General features: G+C 23.7%; 5 protein-coding genes across 5 annotated transcripts; 3 read left to right on the top strand and 2 right to left on the bottom strand. All coding sequences in view use genetic code 6, as the record gives it.

The window, feature by feature from the left end:
- Window positions 1-1,795: 1,795 nt before the first annotated feature.
- TTHERM_00266440 (GYF domain protein) lies at window positions 1,796-3,903 on the top strand (the record flags this gene model as incomplete). The annotated part of the gene is made up of 3 exons (XM_001015879.3): window positions 1,796-2,858; window positions 3,131-3,268; window positions 3,506-3,903. The coding sequence occupies 3 exons, from the start codon at window positions 1,796-1,798 to the stop codon at window positions 3,901-3,903; spliced, it is 1,599 nt and encodes a 532-aa protein (XP_001015879.1).
- A 1,042-nt stretch (window positions 3,904-4,945) lies between these two features.
- Window positions 4,946-9,105, bottom strand: TTHERM_00266430 (hypothetical protein; the record flags this gene model as incomplete). Its single annotated transcript, XM_001015878.2, has 2 exons — window positions 4,946-6,955; window positions 7,012-9,105. 2 exons carry the CDS (start codon window positions 9,103-9,105, stop codon window positions 4,946-4,948), a joined length of 4,104 nt encoding a protein of 1,367 aa, XP_001015878.2.
- Window positions 9,106-9,154: 49 nt separating this feature from the next.
- Window positions 9,155-10,184, top strand: TTHERM_000266429 (transmembrane protein, putative; the record flags this gene model as incomplete). The annotated part of the gene is made up of 2 exons (XM_012797598.1): window positions 9,155-9,421; window positions 9,999-10,184. 2 exons carry the CDS (start codon window positions 9,155-9,157, stop codon window positions 10,182-10,184), a joined length of 453 nt encoding a protein of 150 aa, XP_012653052.1.
- A 192-nt stretch (window positions 10,185-10,376) lies between these two features.
- Window positions 10,377-13,915, top strand: TTHERM_00266420 (hypothetical protein; the record flags this gene model as incomplete). The annotated part of the gene is made up of 11 exons (XM_001015877.1): window positions 10,377-11,207; window positions 11,357-11,457; window positions 11,663-11,731; window positions 11,987-12,211; window positions 12,272-12,376; window positions 12,437-12,646; window positions 12,926-13,030; window positions 13,300-13,404; window positions 13,476-13,580; window positions 13,671-13,775; window positions 13,828-13,915. The coding sequence occupies 11 exons, from the start codon at window positions 10,377-10,379 to the stop codon at window positions 13,913-13,915; spliced, it is 2,049 nt and encodes a 682-aa protein (XP_001015877.1).
- A 380-nt stretch (window positions 13,916-14,295) lies between these two features.
- TTHERM_00266410 (chromatin associated protein KTI12) lies at window positions 14,296-15,787 on the bottom strand (the record flags this gene model as incomplete). Its single annotated transcript, XM_001015876.2, has 3 exons — window positions 14,296-14,945; window positions 15,030-15,163; window positions 15,321-15,787. The coding sequence occupies 3 exons, from the start codon at window positions 15,785-15,787 to the stop codon at window positions 14,296-14,298; spliced, it is 1,251 nt and encodes a 416-aa protein (XP_001015876.2).
- Between the last annotated feature and the right edge of the window lie 23 nt (window positions 15,788-15,810).

Genomic DNA, 15,810 nt, shown 5'->3' with positions numbered 1-15,810 from the left:
GGTTATTAACTTTGAGTTTCTATAAATCTTTTTGTTTCTTTTAAAGTTTACTTTTTAGATAATAGTTATTGCCCAATCTGTTTTGTAAATTTGTTGTACATTATTAATAAATTACAATTGAAACTGAATTTTGAGAAGTTACATAATCAATAAAGCCATTCATTCATTATCAGTTGTAAAGTCAAATATTTAAAAATATTTATTTCTTTTTATTTTTTGATTTTCAATTTTTAATTGTATGAAGAAATGACTTATTGATATATTCTAGAACTAAAATGAATATAAGATACTCTTTTTTTTTGAAGACTTTGTTTTATATCATCTTCATTAGAAAAATCATTAAAAAACATCAGTTTTGGTTAATTTTTATTTTTGAGAATAATTTTAAGAATATAATATTTTGTATCAAGAGAAATAAAATGAAAATATTATTTAATAATTGACCAAAATTTATGCTTTTTAAATTAATATGAGATTTGTTGATTTAAGTGTTTTTATTGACTATTAAAAATAGATTAACTTTGTAGGAATTTTATAAATATTTATTTTTATTTTTGATTTATGATTAAGTAGAATTAATAAAATTACATTTTTTATAAATGAAAATATCCTATAACTGCAATAGCATACTTGGTCAACAAAAAAGATATTAGATATGTGCTAAAATAAGATAAAAATATATTATGGCTATAAGAAAAGATTAAAAATAGCAATTTACTATATAAAATTTTTATGGTGAAATTTATGTATTTTTTAAAATTAAAAATGGGTATATGAATGAATTATAATAAAAAATGTTTAAAGTGTGGAATTGAGGAGTAGGATTGATAATTGGCATATCAGCAATTCAAGTATGCGAATAAAGAGATTAAATAGGTCTCGCTTTCTTTTAATTAAAATTTTGAAAATCATCATTAATTTAAACAACAAATAATAATCAAGAATAATTTATGATAAATGCAATGACATGCAAATGAAAGGTAGAAAATGAACTATTTATATATCTTGCTATTTATTTAATTGCCTATGTATATATGTATGTATTTATTTATCTAGCTAGCTATTGATTGATTTATTGGGAAAATATAAATTTTGCATTGCTCGCAAACCCTTTTATGGAATATTTATTTATTTATTATTCATTTATAAATTAGCGAGAAGAAAGCGTTTAATGATTTATCTTTTTTTAAGATTTGAGTATAAAAAGCACTATTTTCTTATAAAAAAAAATCTAAGAAAATAAACAATAAAAAAGAAAATAAAGAAGTATTAAAGAACTTTTAAAAAAAAAAAATAGTAAGTAGTATTTTAGGAACAAATTATCTTGCATAATTATTTTGCATAGAAATCCCTAACAAACAAACATACATACATACATAATATTAAAAGGTCGGATTTCTCATAAATAATTTATTGTTGATTAGTAAAATATATTATTTAAGTTCACTTAGTTATAATCTATATAAGCACTTTCATACATACATACAAATAAAAAATAGACTACTTTATTTTATAACCTCTCCTTTCAAGTATTATATACATACATACATACTTATCCTCACAATACAATACAAAAAAACTAATAAACATCTCATACAATATAACAAGAATATCTATTTGTCTTTCAAAATAATTAATTATTTGGTTATATAAGTATAAAGTGTTTTCTTTCTACATATAGTCTCACACAATATTAAAGAGTAAGTAAATAATTTGGTGAATTCACGGGGAGTTCAAACATAGCTTATCTTAGTCAGCTGTCTATTAATTTAAATAAGTATCCTCCTATATAATTATGAGCATGCAATATTCAAAGGAAGAGCTTCTTTAGGCATTTCATCCTATCAAATTAAAGGAGTTCTTTGAAGGAAACCCCACGATGCCTTATATCATGTTTGATCATTAGGAGATATTTGTCTCTGTATGTCAAAATCCTGAAAATTTGAAGTAAAACCCTCTAACTACCAACGAAATAAATAATATAGATGATAATCTTGAATCAGAAAGTATTTATCCTAATGTTATTTGTACTGAAGAGTATTATCCTCCACAAAGACAAGAGATATTCTATAGATTTCCCCTGATTGTCGGAAATGCAAAGTCAAGAAATAGTGGTAGTTCTTAGAAGGGATTATCTAACTTAAAAAATATTAGCAGCGCTACGAGCTCACGTAATGGAAGTTTTATGTAAACAAGCATGTGCTCAAGCAATACTCCTGGAGGCTCAAAGCGTAATTCAAATTGTTCAGTTTAAATAAAGCGCTCCTCTAAAAACTACATTTAAGATATAATCACTGAATGTCGTAGAGGTAGCGGAACTAAGAGGTCAGAGTCTCCTGCGCTGCAAAATGAGTCATCACCCAAAAAAAGAAACAGTAAATCAGCAACATCTCCATTTTCATAATCACCTATGATGAAATCAGTTTAATTAGATGAAAGAGGATGGTTTTATATTGATGAATAAGATTGTATATAGGGACCATTTACTTCTATTGAGATGGATAATTGGTACTTAAAAGGATATTTTTTGCCTACTTTGTTAGTAGGATTCAAAAACACAAACAAAAAACTATTCTTTTAGCTGTAAAATTTATATTAGCCTCCTAAGCACCATCGCTACTTAAATAGAGAAGTAAAAGAATTTTTAAAGAATGAAAAGAGTAATTTAAAGAAGCGTTCTGCTTCATACGGACCTTCTTAAACCAATTTTGTAAAGAATAAAACTCAAGTAAGCTCAAATTTTAACTAATTTGTCAATAATGGTGATTCTCCTAGTTCTATATACATCTCAAAGAATTACCCAAAACGTGTAAGACACTCATCTATTTTAAATTCGACGCCTCGAGCTTGTTTAAAAAGTAAACAAAACATTTAGATTTAGTAGATATCATAATATTAAAATTAAATGATTCTCCCTACTTGCTGGATAAAAACTTACTTAGCTTTGTTTAAATTAGCTACTTAAATTTTAAATTCAGTGAACTATTTAGTTTATTGGTTGTATTGTATCTATCATCAAATTTTTTTCATAAAACACAATACAATACATTACAATTATAAACGAATATACATACATAACTCCCTCTTTTTAGCAATTTGAACTAATTTTTTCATATTTAAAATAAATTAGTGGATGAGATGATAAATCAATTGCTTTCAAAATAAAGCAATGGAGGATTTAGTGCTCTTGGATGCGTTGGAAGTTATAAATAAGAGAGTTATAAACCTGCTTCGAATACACTTATCTTGGCTAATTAATCATCACAACGTATACTAAAATTAATTTTGTTTTTGTTTTTTTTGGCTTTGTAGTTTAGAAAGTGTGCTTTTGAGAAGCATTTATTTATTTATTTACTTAAGATTATTTTAGTAATATTTCAAAATCTAAAATTAATAACTGTAAACTACGCTATTTGCCAATAATTAAAGGAAAATATCAATGTTCTAACAAAACTAGTGAATTTTTATGTAATACGATAAACAATCTTTTTATTATCTTAAACAGAGAAAAGCAGTGAGGTATTCAGCTCAGAAAATGAACAATACGATGAATACAATATTAATGAAAGTCAAAATGAAGATAATAACTCTACTAATGAAACTCCTCTTGCAAAAAAAAAAAGATTGTCTGATGTAATATTTGTTGATGTAAAGGATTGCCTTTAAAGGAATAACAAAAAGCTCAAAGAAAAGTAAAGTACAAAATTGCAATTTGATAAAGTTACCTAGGCTAATAAAATTGACGAAGATTATAGCAAAGAAGATACGGAATAGAAAAAATAATTAGCTTGGAGAACTGAAAAACCTACTGGAGATTCTGCCAATTCTTTGAAATTTACAAAGCCATAAATCAACAATTCACTTCATTTCTCAAAGAGGACTGAAACTTAAGAACTAGAGTGATTTTAAATCTTAATTTTATTTAAAATTAAAGTATCTTAAAATTAGCTTATTGAAATGTTAATACTTCTTAATTAGCAATTTCTTCCATTATCACAAAATTACTTCATTAAACATTTAAAAAAAAATAATTAAATAAATAAATAAATAAAAAATTTAATAAAACAAACAAAAAATTCATTAATAAAATTTAAAAATATATTTAATTTTCCAACTTATCTTTTTAAGATCATATCATCATCTAACTAACCATAGTATTCTTTATATTTATTCTTAATTTATATATGAGTTTTGCCATCTTTCTTTAACATATTTAACTCTTTTACACAAATAAAAATTCAATCTCTATAAGCCTAAAAGAAATTTAATTTTAAAAAAGGGTTTGCTGAATTTTCAACTCAGTTTAATGATTGAAAATAAATATTTTGCCAATGATAAATTTTAAATTAATTGTAAATAAATTACTTTTTAATTATACATACACTTGCTATCCTCATAAATAAAGAATAAATTATAAAATAATCTCATTTTAATATATTTAAATTGAAAAAAAGTAAGTAATTTTTTGATTGAATAATTAGAAGAAAATAAGAAGCAATGTGGTTTATTTATAAGTATAAGGAAGGATTTTACGAATTTTATTTATATAGAAAAAAATAAACGTAAGAATAGAATTAAATAGGCAAAAACAAGAAGTATAATTTGAATATAATTTATTATAAATATAGTTTTTGATTGATTATAATTAATTACTGAAAATAGTAATTAACAAATAACGAATGAATGAATTGTATTTTATAATAAATTTATGGCTTGAAATTATTAATTGAGTTTTTTTGTTAACAAAATTAAATTAATTTTTATTATTGCTTAAATTTTAAAATTTAGAATAATCAATCTAGACTGATGGTGTTGATTTTAATTTAATTTATGCAATATTTTTTAAATAAGTTGCTGTTTAATTAAAAAAAATCCCTCAGTCAGATTGATAATTTATTATTTTGGTTAAATTTAAAATATTTTAGATAAAAAATGAATGATGCCATCATTTAATATAATAGATATCGCCTTCTGAAAGGATGAAAACTAAATATTTTCCAAAAGTCTTAACGAATGCGTAGTTATCAATTTTATCATATTCTTCAAATTTTCCTTCATCATTTGATTGATCTATTTATTTTTTTATATATTATTAAACGAGATCAGCTGGATCAAATATTCTAGTATGGAATTGCTCTGCTTTATAGTCAAAAAATACTAATTCATTTTCTTAATTGAGCAGTGGCCAGTATTTATTTAGGATCGGCCTATCGAATTCCATCATTTTTAATTAGAGATATTCTCCTTGCTGTACTTAATTATTGTAGACTATTATCCATTATTCATCTACAGTGTCTTTGTAGTAAAACCACTTATTTTCATTGATAGGGAAAAAGCGCTATTGAACAACTTAAGAGTTGTCGTTTTGAAGCCACTCATTCATTTAGCCATTGTGCAAGTTCATTTACCATATACTCTAATCACTTCGCATGTACAAACAGTATCTAGGAACTTGCAATTTCTGAACGTTTCGTTGGCAAATGGAGCAATCATTATCAGGCTAAGTGTTAAAATGTGAGCATTTTTCGAGATCAAAGACGTTACTTTTTCTATTTAAGACAACCTTAAAATCTTCAAATTATTCAACTACATCTTCTGGTTCAAACTCTGACTCAAAAGAATTAATGTTATTTTACTATCCAATGTCATTGTTTTCATTACTCTCCACACTGTTAGATGTAATTGTCCAAGGAACAACGTAATTATTATTATGATTATTATTATTATTTTAAATTGATTGCTGGAGAGAAATATTTAATAAATGAGATTAGTTATTCATGCTACTATAATTTTGTGAATTATTATAAGACTGTTATTGCTGACCATTAATAATAATTTAAATTTATTCTGAATTATGTTAGTTATTATTCTGTGAGCTAAAATAACTATTGTTTGTTTATGTTGATTAATTGTGCATGCTTCGTATGGGAGATTCCTAAGCTGCTAAGTGGAGACGATTTGAGGAGACATAGTGTAGGAAAGGAAAATTGGAAGGCTATTTAGAAATTTAAAGTTAGTAAATGCGAATAACTTTTCTTTTCTTGTAATTGATTTTAAATAATCTATTATTTAATTGAATTCCTATTGTTGAGCCTTAAAAAATAGAAAATACGTTTATTTCTGCTTCGTTTTGCCCAGACTCATCAACCTAAAAGTTATCAATACCAGCAAATCTGAATTTGTAAAATTTCTAAGTATACACATTAAAGATGATTATTTCATAAAAGCGCTCTTCTTACCACACAGCTATTTCTGTGCTGGAAACTTTAACAATGATGATTTGATTGTGCTCTTTTTGGGATATTTCTTTTGAGAGGATCTGCTAAACTACTCTTTTTTTTTCAAAATCAAACAAATACATTGAGCAAGTATCTGTCATCGAATAGAAAAATCCATAACGTTCGTTAAAATCGAAATAAGAAACATTTCCGCATTTAAAGAATTTCCCTTGTTAAACTTACTACACATCATCACAAGTTTTACATGAGAGTTCTGCCAAACTAAATTGCTATTTATTCTTTTTCTTGTTTTTGTTTAAGTCATTATAATCTGTAATATAATTTAATTAATCGTCGCTTTAGCAATTGCTATTAGACGATTAGAAAGAGTTTGAATTCTTACTGAATTTATCTAAATATCCTGAATTTTTTTCATCACTGCTCAATTTGCTTAATTTTATGAGCTGTTGTTAATTATCACAAAAATTTAATTATTATTTGCATTTTTCTTAAGTTATATCATCGTCTTCACCATAGCCTAATTCTTAGCTGAATGCAAATGAATTCTAGTTTTTATTTTTCTCAATTATTTGATTATTTTCAATTTACTAATTACAGTAGGTATCAGATTAATCATTTTTAATAATGGAACTTATTCTGTTACTCTAAAACCCCAGATACTCTTCTTCTTCTTCCTCTTCTTTACTAGAGTTAATTGATTTCTAGCAGAATGAATTCTGAAATTAAAAAAAATTAATTAAAGTGAATAAAAATATTAAATTGTAAGGATTACCTATTGAAGTTTTTATTCAAAATTCTCTGAATTGAAATTATTCATTGTAAGCTGAACTTTTTCCTATTTAAAAATTTGATCACTTGGTTTATCTGAAAAATATAATTCGTTTTGTCTAATTGAACTGAAATTATCTTGATTTTTACTATTTTTAGGGGTTAATTATCTGCTTTGTTATCCAGTTTGAAGCAAAATTTCACTTTAATTTAAATTTTTTAGGGGATTTTCGTTATTGCTCTAAATACTAAAACTTGACTAATTTTAATTTTAAACGAATCTACATTGCATATTCAAAGAGGAGTTTAAATCCGTATTTTCTCCCTAAAAGGAAGAATTAATTTTTTGATTATTTAATACTTTCATTTAATCATTGAAAATCTATGTATTAATTTTATTAGGATTTTACTTAATACTTTATTCACTATCTCCCAAATTTAAAAAAGACTAGTAATTATTTTTGTTAGTAGTTTGTAAATTATCATTCATATTTTCGTTGTATACTTAATCGTAATCTGCACTTGTCATGTAACTCTCAGTTAATTCAGATTGCTAAAAAGAAGCCTTTGTCTAAGCTATTAATGAGGAGTTTAGTCTATCATATCTTTCTAAGAATAGCAACTTAATTTGTTAGTGCAAGTCATGAATTAAAGAGGCTTCTTTAGGTGTGAATTCTTCTTAGTGGAAGCATTTTTTATTCCAGTTAATGGGATTTTGATTTATGAAAGAAAAAAAATTTGTATGAAAAATATCACTAAACGAGTAATCGTACAAAAGAGGATTGCTATATTTATTGAAATGCATTTCATAACTATTTTAAATCAAAAGTACATCTTTTACAGAACACTTCTAGGTAAGCAAGGGATTGTCAAGTATATTTAAACTGTTATCATCACCCCTATATCTTCTGCATCCACCATTCATACCCTAAATTCTACTGTTAAAATTTGGAGCATTAGATACTCGTTAGAAAAAGCTACTCATTTTATTTTAAGTAGTAATATAATTTTCTTCTCCAAATACGTTTACCTCCTTTAAGCAAATATCTTTAGTCTATGAGTCCAGATTTTGAGAAAGTTTCTCTAAATCTTCTTTTAAATAAAATATATGCTCGTCATTCATATTTTTTTATATTGCAGTTTAGTAGCAACTATGATTGATTTTGTTCTCAGTATTGTTTTTAGTCATTGAATCTTCGTCTTCATCTACATTTTCCACTTTCTTTTAGCTCAAGCAAATTTCTTTAGGTTATGAGTCCAAATTTTAAGAAAATTTCGTTGAATCTTCTTTAAAATAAAATGCATGCTCTTCATTCATGTATTTTTTTCTTACATTTTAGTAGCCATCAAATTAATTATTAATGAAACGTTCAATCTGACGTTCTTAATCTTCCCACTGCTTTTATTCATTAAGCAAAAAATTCATGCATCTGTGGATGCTGTCAAATGTAATTGCATTTCTCTAAAAATTAAACTACCCTGATGTACTTTAAAGGTATTTACAAAATTATTTTGCATCTATTCCCATCAAAGTCATATGTTCAATGCAAGAATTTTTCAGATTATTGTATAATTTTTAAAAGCTTAATAAACAATCTCTTTTGAGAGAATTATAATTAATCTAGAGTAACACATTTTTAATTAACTATAAAGATTTATCAAAAGCTTTTATAAGCTGCTTGAAAGAAGCAGTGTAGTCTAAAATAAGTTCTTCAATCTCAAAATGCATAGTAAAAATATTGCAGGATTTAGGAGAACAAATGTGATGGACTTAATTGCAGAATTTGCATATCTTATGATGGTCTAAGCGATAAATAGTGTTAATATTAGGTTATTAGTTAATAAAACATTTCCTACAACAATTTTAGTAATGATACATATAATTAGTGCACAATACTATATATTCTATAGGCAGCTTATGCTGTGAGCATATCAACTCAGAGTTGAATTAGTTATTTAAAATATTACTCTTGTCGCTGTAAGTAAAATAAAGTTCAGAACATATATCGCTATTATTTTCAACTTATCTAGTTGAAATTTGTGAAAATTAAGGATTATCTTCTATATCACTTTCCTAAGAATCTTTATTTACATGCATTTCTTCTAATTTATTATGATAATTAAAATCTTGAAATCAATTAATTTTGATGTTTGTTTGCTTAATAGTTAGTTTGTTTGTTTGTTTGTTTCTTTATTTATTTATTTTCTTTTTTTTATTGACTATTATTTCTAATTAATTTTATCACAAAAAAATTATATAAATTTTTTACAATTTGAAATCAAATTAATAACATTAAATATATTTCAAAAATAGGTCGGTCATCCTTTTCTACTTCTCTATACCAGAAATTGCTCTTTGTTAATCTGAATTTACTTGCTTTGATTGCTTTATTTCACAAGCATATATTTTTAAGGTATGTTTTTCAAGCCATTTTTGTTTGATTAAATAAAAATTTCTTCATTATTTTACATATTAATTAAATGATTATTTGTTTATAATTAAACTTATCTTTATATAGAATATGTTCATTTCTCTTTTTTATTCACTATTTATTTAAAAATTCAACTTTTACAAAAATGCTCAAGAATTTTACTAATTTTCTTCTTATTATTTAAAAAAAAAAAAACAAACTCCGTTTGAGAAGTCACTTATAATTTCTTCTACTGTATGCTACTTTAAGTTAAAATATTTAGTTACTAATTAAGATTAATTATCTAAAATTTATTTTTAACTAAAAATTGTTTGAAATAAAACAAATTTATTTTTATACAAATTTACCCTTGAAAAAAAATATTTTCAAAAAAAATGCATATAATAAATTGAGGATTTAATAATATTAATCACAAGAATAAAATAGAAAAGCTATGCAATCAACAACTCTGTGATTATTAATATGTAATAAAAAGAATTTGTAGAACTTTTATAATCTAAAAGCAGATTAGTCAAGATACATATAATTATTTTTTAAAATTATATTATATTAATAATAGAAAGCAAAGTAATTAGCATACGATCTCTTTTGTGTAATTAGACTGACTTTCTAACAGGGCTATCACCAAATCTTATTATAAAAAAGATTTAGTTATTTTTGCTTTTTTTGGAGTCTTTTCGTTCAAGTTGTGTAATTGAAGCAAAGGGTTTAATTTTTAAGAATTATAAATAAAAAAATTGATTGATCTTCTGTTTGTCCTGACATTATTAGCAAGCACTTAAAAATATTTTCAGCCAAACAATTATTTAAATATTTATGGTGTTTACTCGTTTTGTTAACAATTTATCTATCTATCTTTTAAATTTGATTTGCAAAAGTAACTTTCCAAAAGTATTAAGAAAAGCAAGCGCACACATCTAATTTTAATTATTTTAAAATGCTCAGTATTAGCAAAAGAAATGAAACAGAAATTAAGAAAATTGAAGACAGTCTTCTAAAGATAACCTATCCAATATGTAAATTCGGCTAATCCCATTTTCAAGAAAATGCGACTTAAATATGTTTAGATGAAAGATGCCCTTCTAATATTAGATTTGAATTAATTTGTAACAGCTGCACTTCAAAAAGAGGGGAACATTTTAAAGAGCAGCATAAACATGCAAATCTTGGCGCGATAGCTCAAGACATTATTGATCAAATAAAGTAAGTGATATTACCTGAATAAACCAAAGAGCATAACTAGGAAAGTAAAGAGGCTAATGAATAGTAAAGTGAGGTTACAGTAGCATAATAAAATGAGAAAAATGAAAAAAACAATAAAAGTATGACTAAAATGTTGGAAGAACAGGTCAATTAATGGATAGAAATGTCAGAAATATGCCGCGAAGTTGCAAGAAAAATTCACATTTCAAGTGAAAATTATATTCAATCTAAATATGCCACAGTTCCTACAGAATATTTATAGATATTGTCTTGTATTTCTAATTTAACTAAAGAAAGTACAGTGGATAATATTAATTAGCAATTTAGAGAGCTTTAAAGATATACAAAAACTCAAGAACCTTAATCGAGTAGGGATTAGATTACCTTAAAAGTTGAAGACTCAGCATCTAAATAAATATTAGAATAAATCGAAAAGAGTGCTCAAGAAAAACTTACTAATTCATAAAGTATATTAACCGAATTAAGAAAAAAGCTAGAAGACTTAGCTAGTCAGCCTGAAGTTTAAAGCTATCAGTAAATTAAATATCAAGAGTACTATTAAGAAGTAACAATGATAATGATTAAATATTATTCGATATTTTTAAATTATTTATTTTTTTTTTATTGAGAGAGATTAAAGCCATTTTAAAATAAATTACATTTACTAATCTAAAATTGAAACTATTCCTTTCAACATTAAAATTTATTTAATAGAATGCTAGAGCTCTTGCAGAAAAGTGCCTTCACATTAAATCGTTTGATGATGTTTAATAAATTTAACCTACTCATGAGCTGATTGTAATAAAGTCTTTAGAGTAAAATAATCTTCCATTTTACTTTATATTATTTCTTTAAATATATTTTTAATCCCTTTTTTAACTTTTTGAGAAATTATACTTGATTTATAATAATGGCTAATAATTTAATTAAATGTCTAGGGAATTCAAATTTGGTTATCTCTATTTGTTTAAAATCATTTCAATTATTTTTATATTTCTAACATTTTTTAATTGCTAAAAGGTAAGAAATAGTAGATTCTCTCAAGAAGATTAACCTAGCTAACAGACTTATTGACATAGAGATGCCTTAGTAAATTAATTAGATATAATTTATATTTTAGCATAATTAAACAAGAATATTAATTGAAATAATTTATTAGTGATATTTTTAGAGAATTCAATAAATAATTTTTTAAAATGAAAAAATAATTTATCCTTTTGTAAAAGAAAAAATAAAATTCATAAATTAAGATTTGACGAAATAAATTAATTTTTTCTAATAAAATACTTTGTACTAAATAGAATTTTACATTAATATTTTTATTCTAAAATATATTTTCGACAGAGATACTTAAACATCTAATTGCAAAAAAATTATTGAGCTTTTGATTTCTGATAACTCTCCTTTTCAAAACATTGCAGGCATAAATTTAATTCTACCCTAAAAGAATTTAAGAGATTTAGATAACACAAATGACTCAAGCAACGAATTAATTATTTCTTTATTAAAACCTCTTCAAAAAATCATCTAATTAAACAAATTTAAAGACTTCGGATTGAATTTTAAAAAGTAACTCTAAGTATTGCATTTTATTATTGCTCTACAATTGATTTTAAATAAATGAAAAAGCTGGTCAAAATGTACAAATAAAACGGCAAATGCACTTTCTGATACAATTAAAGCTTTATGTGCCTCTTCTCAGAACTTGATTAGTTTCTCTCTCAATCTACAAAGGTTAAATTTAAAAAGTTAAAAATTAGTAATAAATTATTTTTTTAAATTTAATTCAAAAAGTTTGATACACTTAGGTGGTGATTAATTCACTAATTTCATAGAATCTTTGAAGATATTCTCTTAAAAGAGCTCTCGTATTCAAAACTTTTCTTTTAATATTAGCAGGCTCATAAATTTAAACCAGTCAGAATTCAAAGGAATATTGGAGTCGATAGAATAAATTGCCTTAAATAACTAAAATATCCATCATTTTGAACTTAATTTGTCACTGTAAATTAATTTATTACAATCAACATAATTAAGAAGCTTGATTTCAATAATAAATTTCTTTTCAAAATTCAAAGCAACAAATAATTTAATAAAAGCTTAAGTTTGTTTGAAAGTTATTAGGGAATGATGAATTGTTACTTTCTTTTAATTTAAATTTTTCCTCTACCCAAATAATTATTAATTTCAATATTCAAGCTTAAATGGTTATTATCATCCATGAAATTTTACACTTTATTAAATTATAATAAAACCGTATCTAATTTATTATCTATTAAATAGAATCTAAAACATTCATGAAGATGCTTACAAGCAGATAGGAGAAATTTTATAAATATTAGCTACTAAAAATAAAACAATAACTACCTTGAAGCTTAGTTTCATGGGGTAAGAGTTAGTTAAATTTAATTTTGCACGATATCTAAAAATGCTACTTATTTTAGTAGTTAATTGTGAAAGAAATAAGATAAAAAATAAATGAAGTCAATATTTTATTTATTTATTTTTAAAAAATACTTTAAAATACTGAACTTTATTTAATTATGATAAATCTAGCATATTAAAAAATCTATGGGTGTCATATAAATATACGGGATTTTATCATAGCATATTAAAACATTAAAAATATTTAAAAATAACTTTATTATATTATATAGTTGGTCAAACATATCTGATAAAAATGCATTAATTATACTGGAAAATTTAGAATAATTAGTTATGAGTAATAATCTTTTCAAGTGCTTTACCTTTGATATATAAAAGTATTATTAATATTTTCCAAAATATATATTTGTAAACTACCTAATTAACAAATTATTAAATTTAATAAAAGCTGGGAACTTTGCACCGATGTTTGCATACAAAAAGTAGAAAATATGATCAAAACTCTGACATCATTTTGCAAAACATTAGAAGAATTCAGCTTAAATATGTCATAGTAATATTTAAAAGTTCAAATATATTTAATTAAATAATATCATAGCGTTTATTTATTTTTAAAAACCTTATTTTAAATAATTAAATAAAGTTGGAAGCTAGGCAAATAAAAAGCTGCTACTGATTTAGCAAATACTTTAGTTAAGCTAGCCAAAGGTAGTCCAAAAATATACAAATTCAACCTTGATTTTTTCAAGTAATTAAAAACAAATTAACACTTTGAAGTACATTTTTTTTTTATTAAAAAGTTGGTCTGATGAGTGTGTAGAGATTTTTGAATAGTTACAGTAAGATTTGTAAATTTATTTCAACTCTGTTAATGACTACCATAAATGAATGAATACAAATAATTCATAATTAAAGTTAAAATAAATTAAAAAATAAATTTCATAAAATCTTAATTATATTTGCAACACAATTTAAATGTTTTATATCAATTATAAATCATAGCTACCAAGCTAATAAACTTAGGAAATTATTTTTAAATATTAAAAAACTTTATGTTAAAAGGTGATAAAAAGTTATTGATTGTGAATTTTTCAAATTTTTTATAGAATACTAAAAAGGATTTCAATATACTGATAAAATAGAAGATCAATCTTTATTATATAAATATTAGTTATTATAAATTACAATTATATAATTTATTCTTTTTGGTTTATAATATATTTATTTATTAATTTACTTGTTTATTAATGTTCATCAATTTTTTTAAATCAATTATTATAAAATTTGTTAATAAATTCTTCAAAAGCTGAAGAACTCTTTTCTACTACTCCTTGAATAAATAATTATTTTTACATACCTATTTATTTATCTTTTTCAGCCTAGGAATCTATTTTAAATTATTATTCATTTTCTATCCTTATCATGCATAAGTCAATTTCTTTCAATTTTTAATCAATCATCTAAACTACTTCTTAAAATTCTTTGCTGTCCTTTTAGGTTTTAAATTTTTACTTATATTTTTTTAATAATTCATCTATTCCACTTAATTCTTCTGGACTCTCTAAAATATTTGACTTTAAAGTATTTTAGGCTTATTAAAAATAATATTTCGCCATCTTAAAAAATAACTTTTTTAAGATAGAAAGACCTTCTCCACCTCCATTACTTTTGATATCGTAGTTTTTATTTTTTATAATATGACCTACTTTTTCATTTAGTTTTAAATTTAGCTAATCCGCTATATTTTCTTTATGCTCCAAAAGCAGTTATTGATACTCTTCATCACTCAATTCCTTGTTTTGTTGAGCTATTTTACCTCCTATTTCTACGATTTATTTTGCTAGATTGTTGATACTCTTCTCTAATTTTATGTTATTTGAATTCTCAAATAATAAAAAGTGATCCTTATGTGTAGCCTCTATTTTTAAAATTTAAAATCAATTTAAATATAGTTTTTAGAAATACTTTTCTTTATTTTAATTGTATTTATCATATCAAATACCATAATCAAATTGCTCTAGTGATTTTAAAATAATGTTTTCTCCTACTTTCTTGAAATCTTACCTCAGGGAATCATTTAATATGATTTCTTCTCTTGGCATTTTTATTAATATCTCACAAAATCCTGTTTAATATCTATAAAATTTATATTAATTTATTTTTTATCATTTTATTGTTTTCAAGTAAATTGCAAAATATTTTTAAGGTCTTTAGTTTTATTTATTTTTTGAATTTGAGTTTATCAATATTTAATTAACTTGCTTTCTTTTATAAATATAAAATCTAATTTTACTTTTGTGCAATGTGCAAATAATTTTTTCTCATGCTACGAAGATTGAATACATCTTCTACAATAATAAACTATGAAGTAGATTAATTTGTTTTTTTGATTAGTGTTTCTACTACTTTTTAACTTAAATTTCTACTTATTTTCCAAATTTATGGATTAAATTTGTGAATTTCTTCAGAATATTTTAGTTTTTTATGACATTCTAGTTAATTTAAGATATTGTCCTATATATCAATCAAAATATTGTCTTATTTCTCTAGATTGCTTTAATTTATTGTGCTATCTTCGCCCATAATTCCATTTTAAATGAATACTTCATGTAATTGTTTTTCAATTTAATCGATATCAATGTATATACAATTTTTAATAAAATTTTATGAAATTAATGAAGAAATAGTTGATTTTCCACTTGCGGGTGCCCCACAAATTAGTGTTATTACAAAATTGTTTACCAAATGCAAGTTATCCATTAAAAATATTAAAAAGTTTTTTT

Source organism: Tetrahymena thermophila, assembly GCF_000189635.1.
Source record: "Tetrahymena thermophila SB210 genomic scaffold scf_8254649, whole genome shotgun sequence".
NCBI lineage: Eukaryota > Ciliophora > Oligohymenophorea > Hymenostomatida > Tetrahymenidae > Tetrahymena > Tetrahymena thermophila.
The sequence above is the reverse complement of the archived record's forward strand: the minus strand, read 5'-3'. Positions and strand labels throughout refer to the sequence as shown.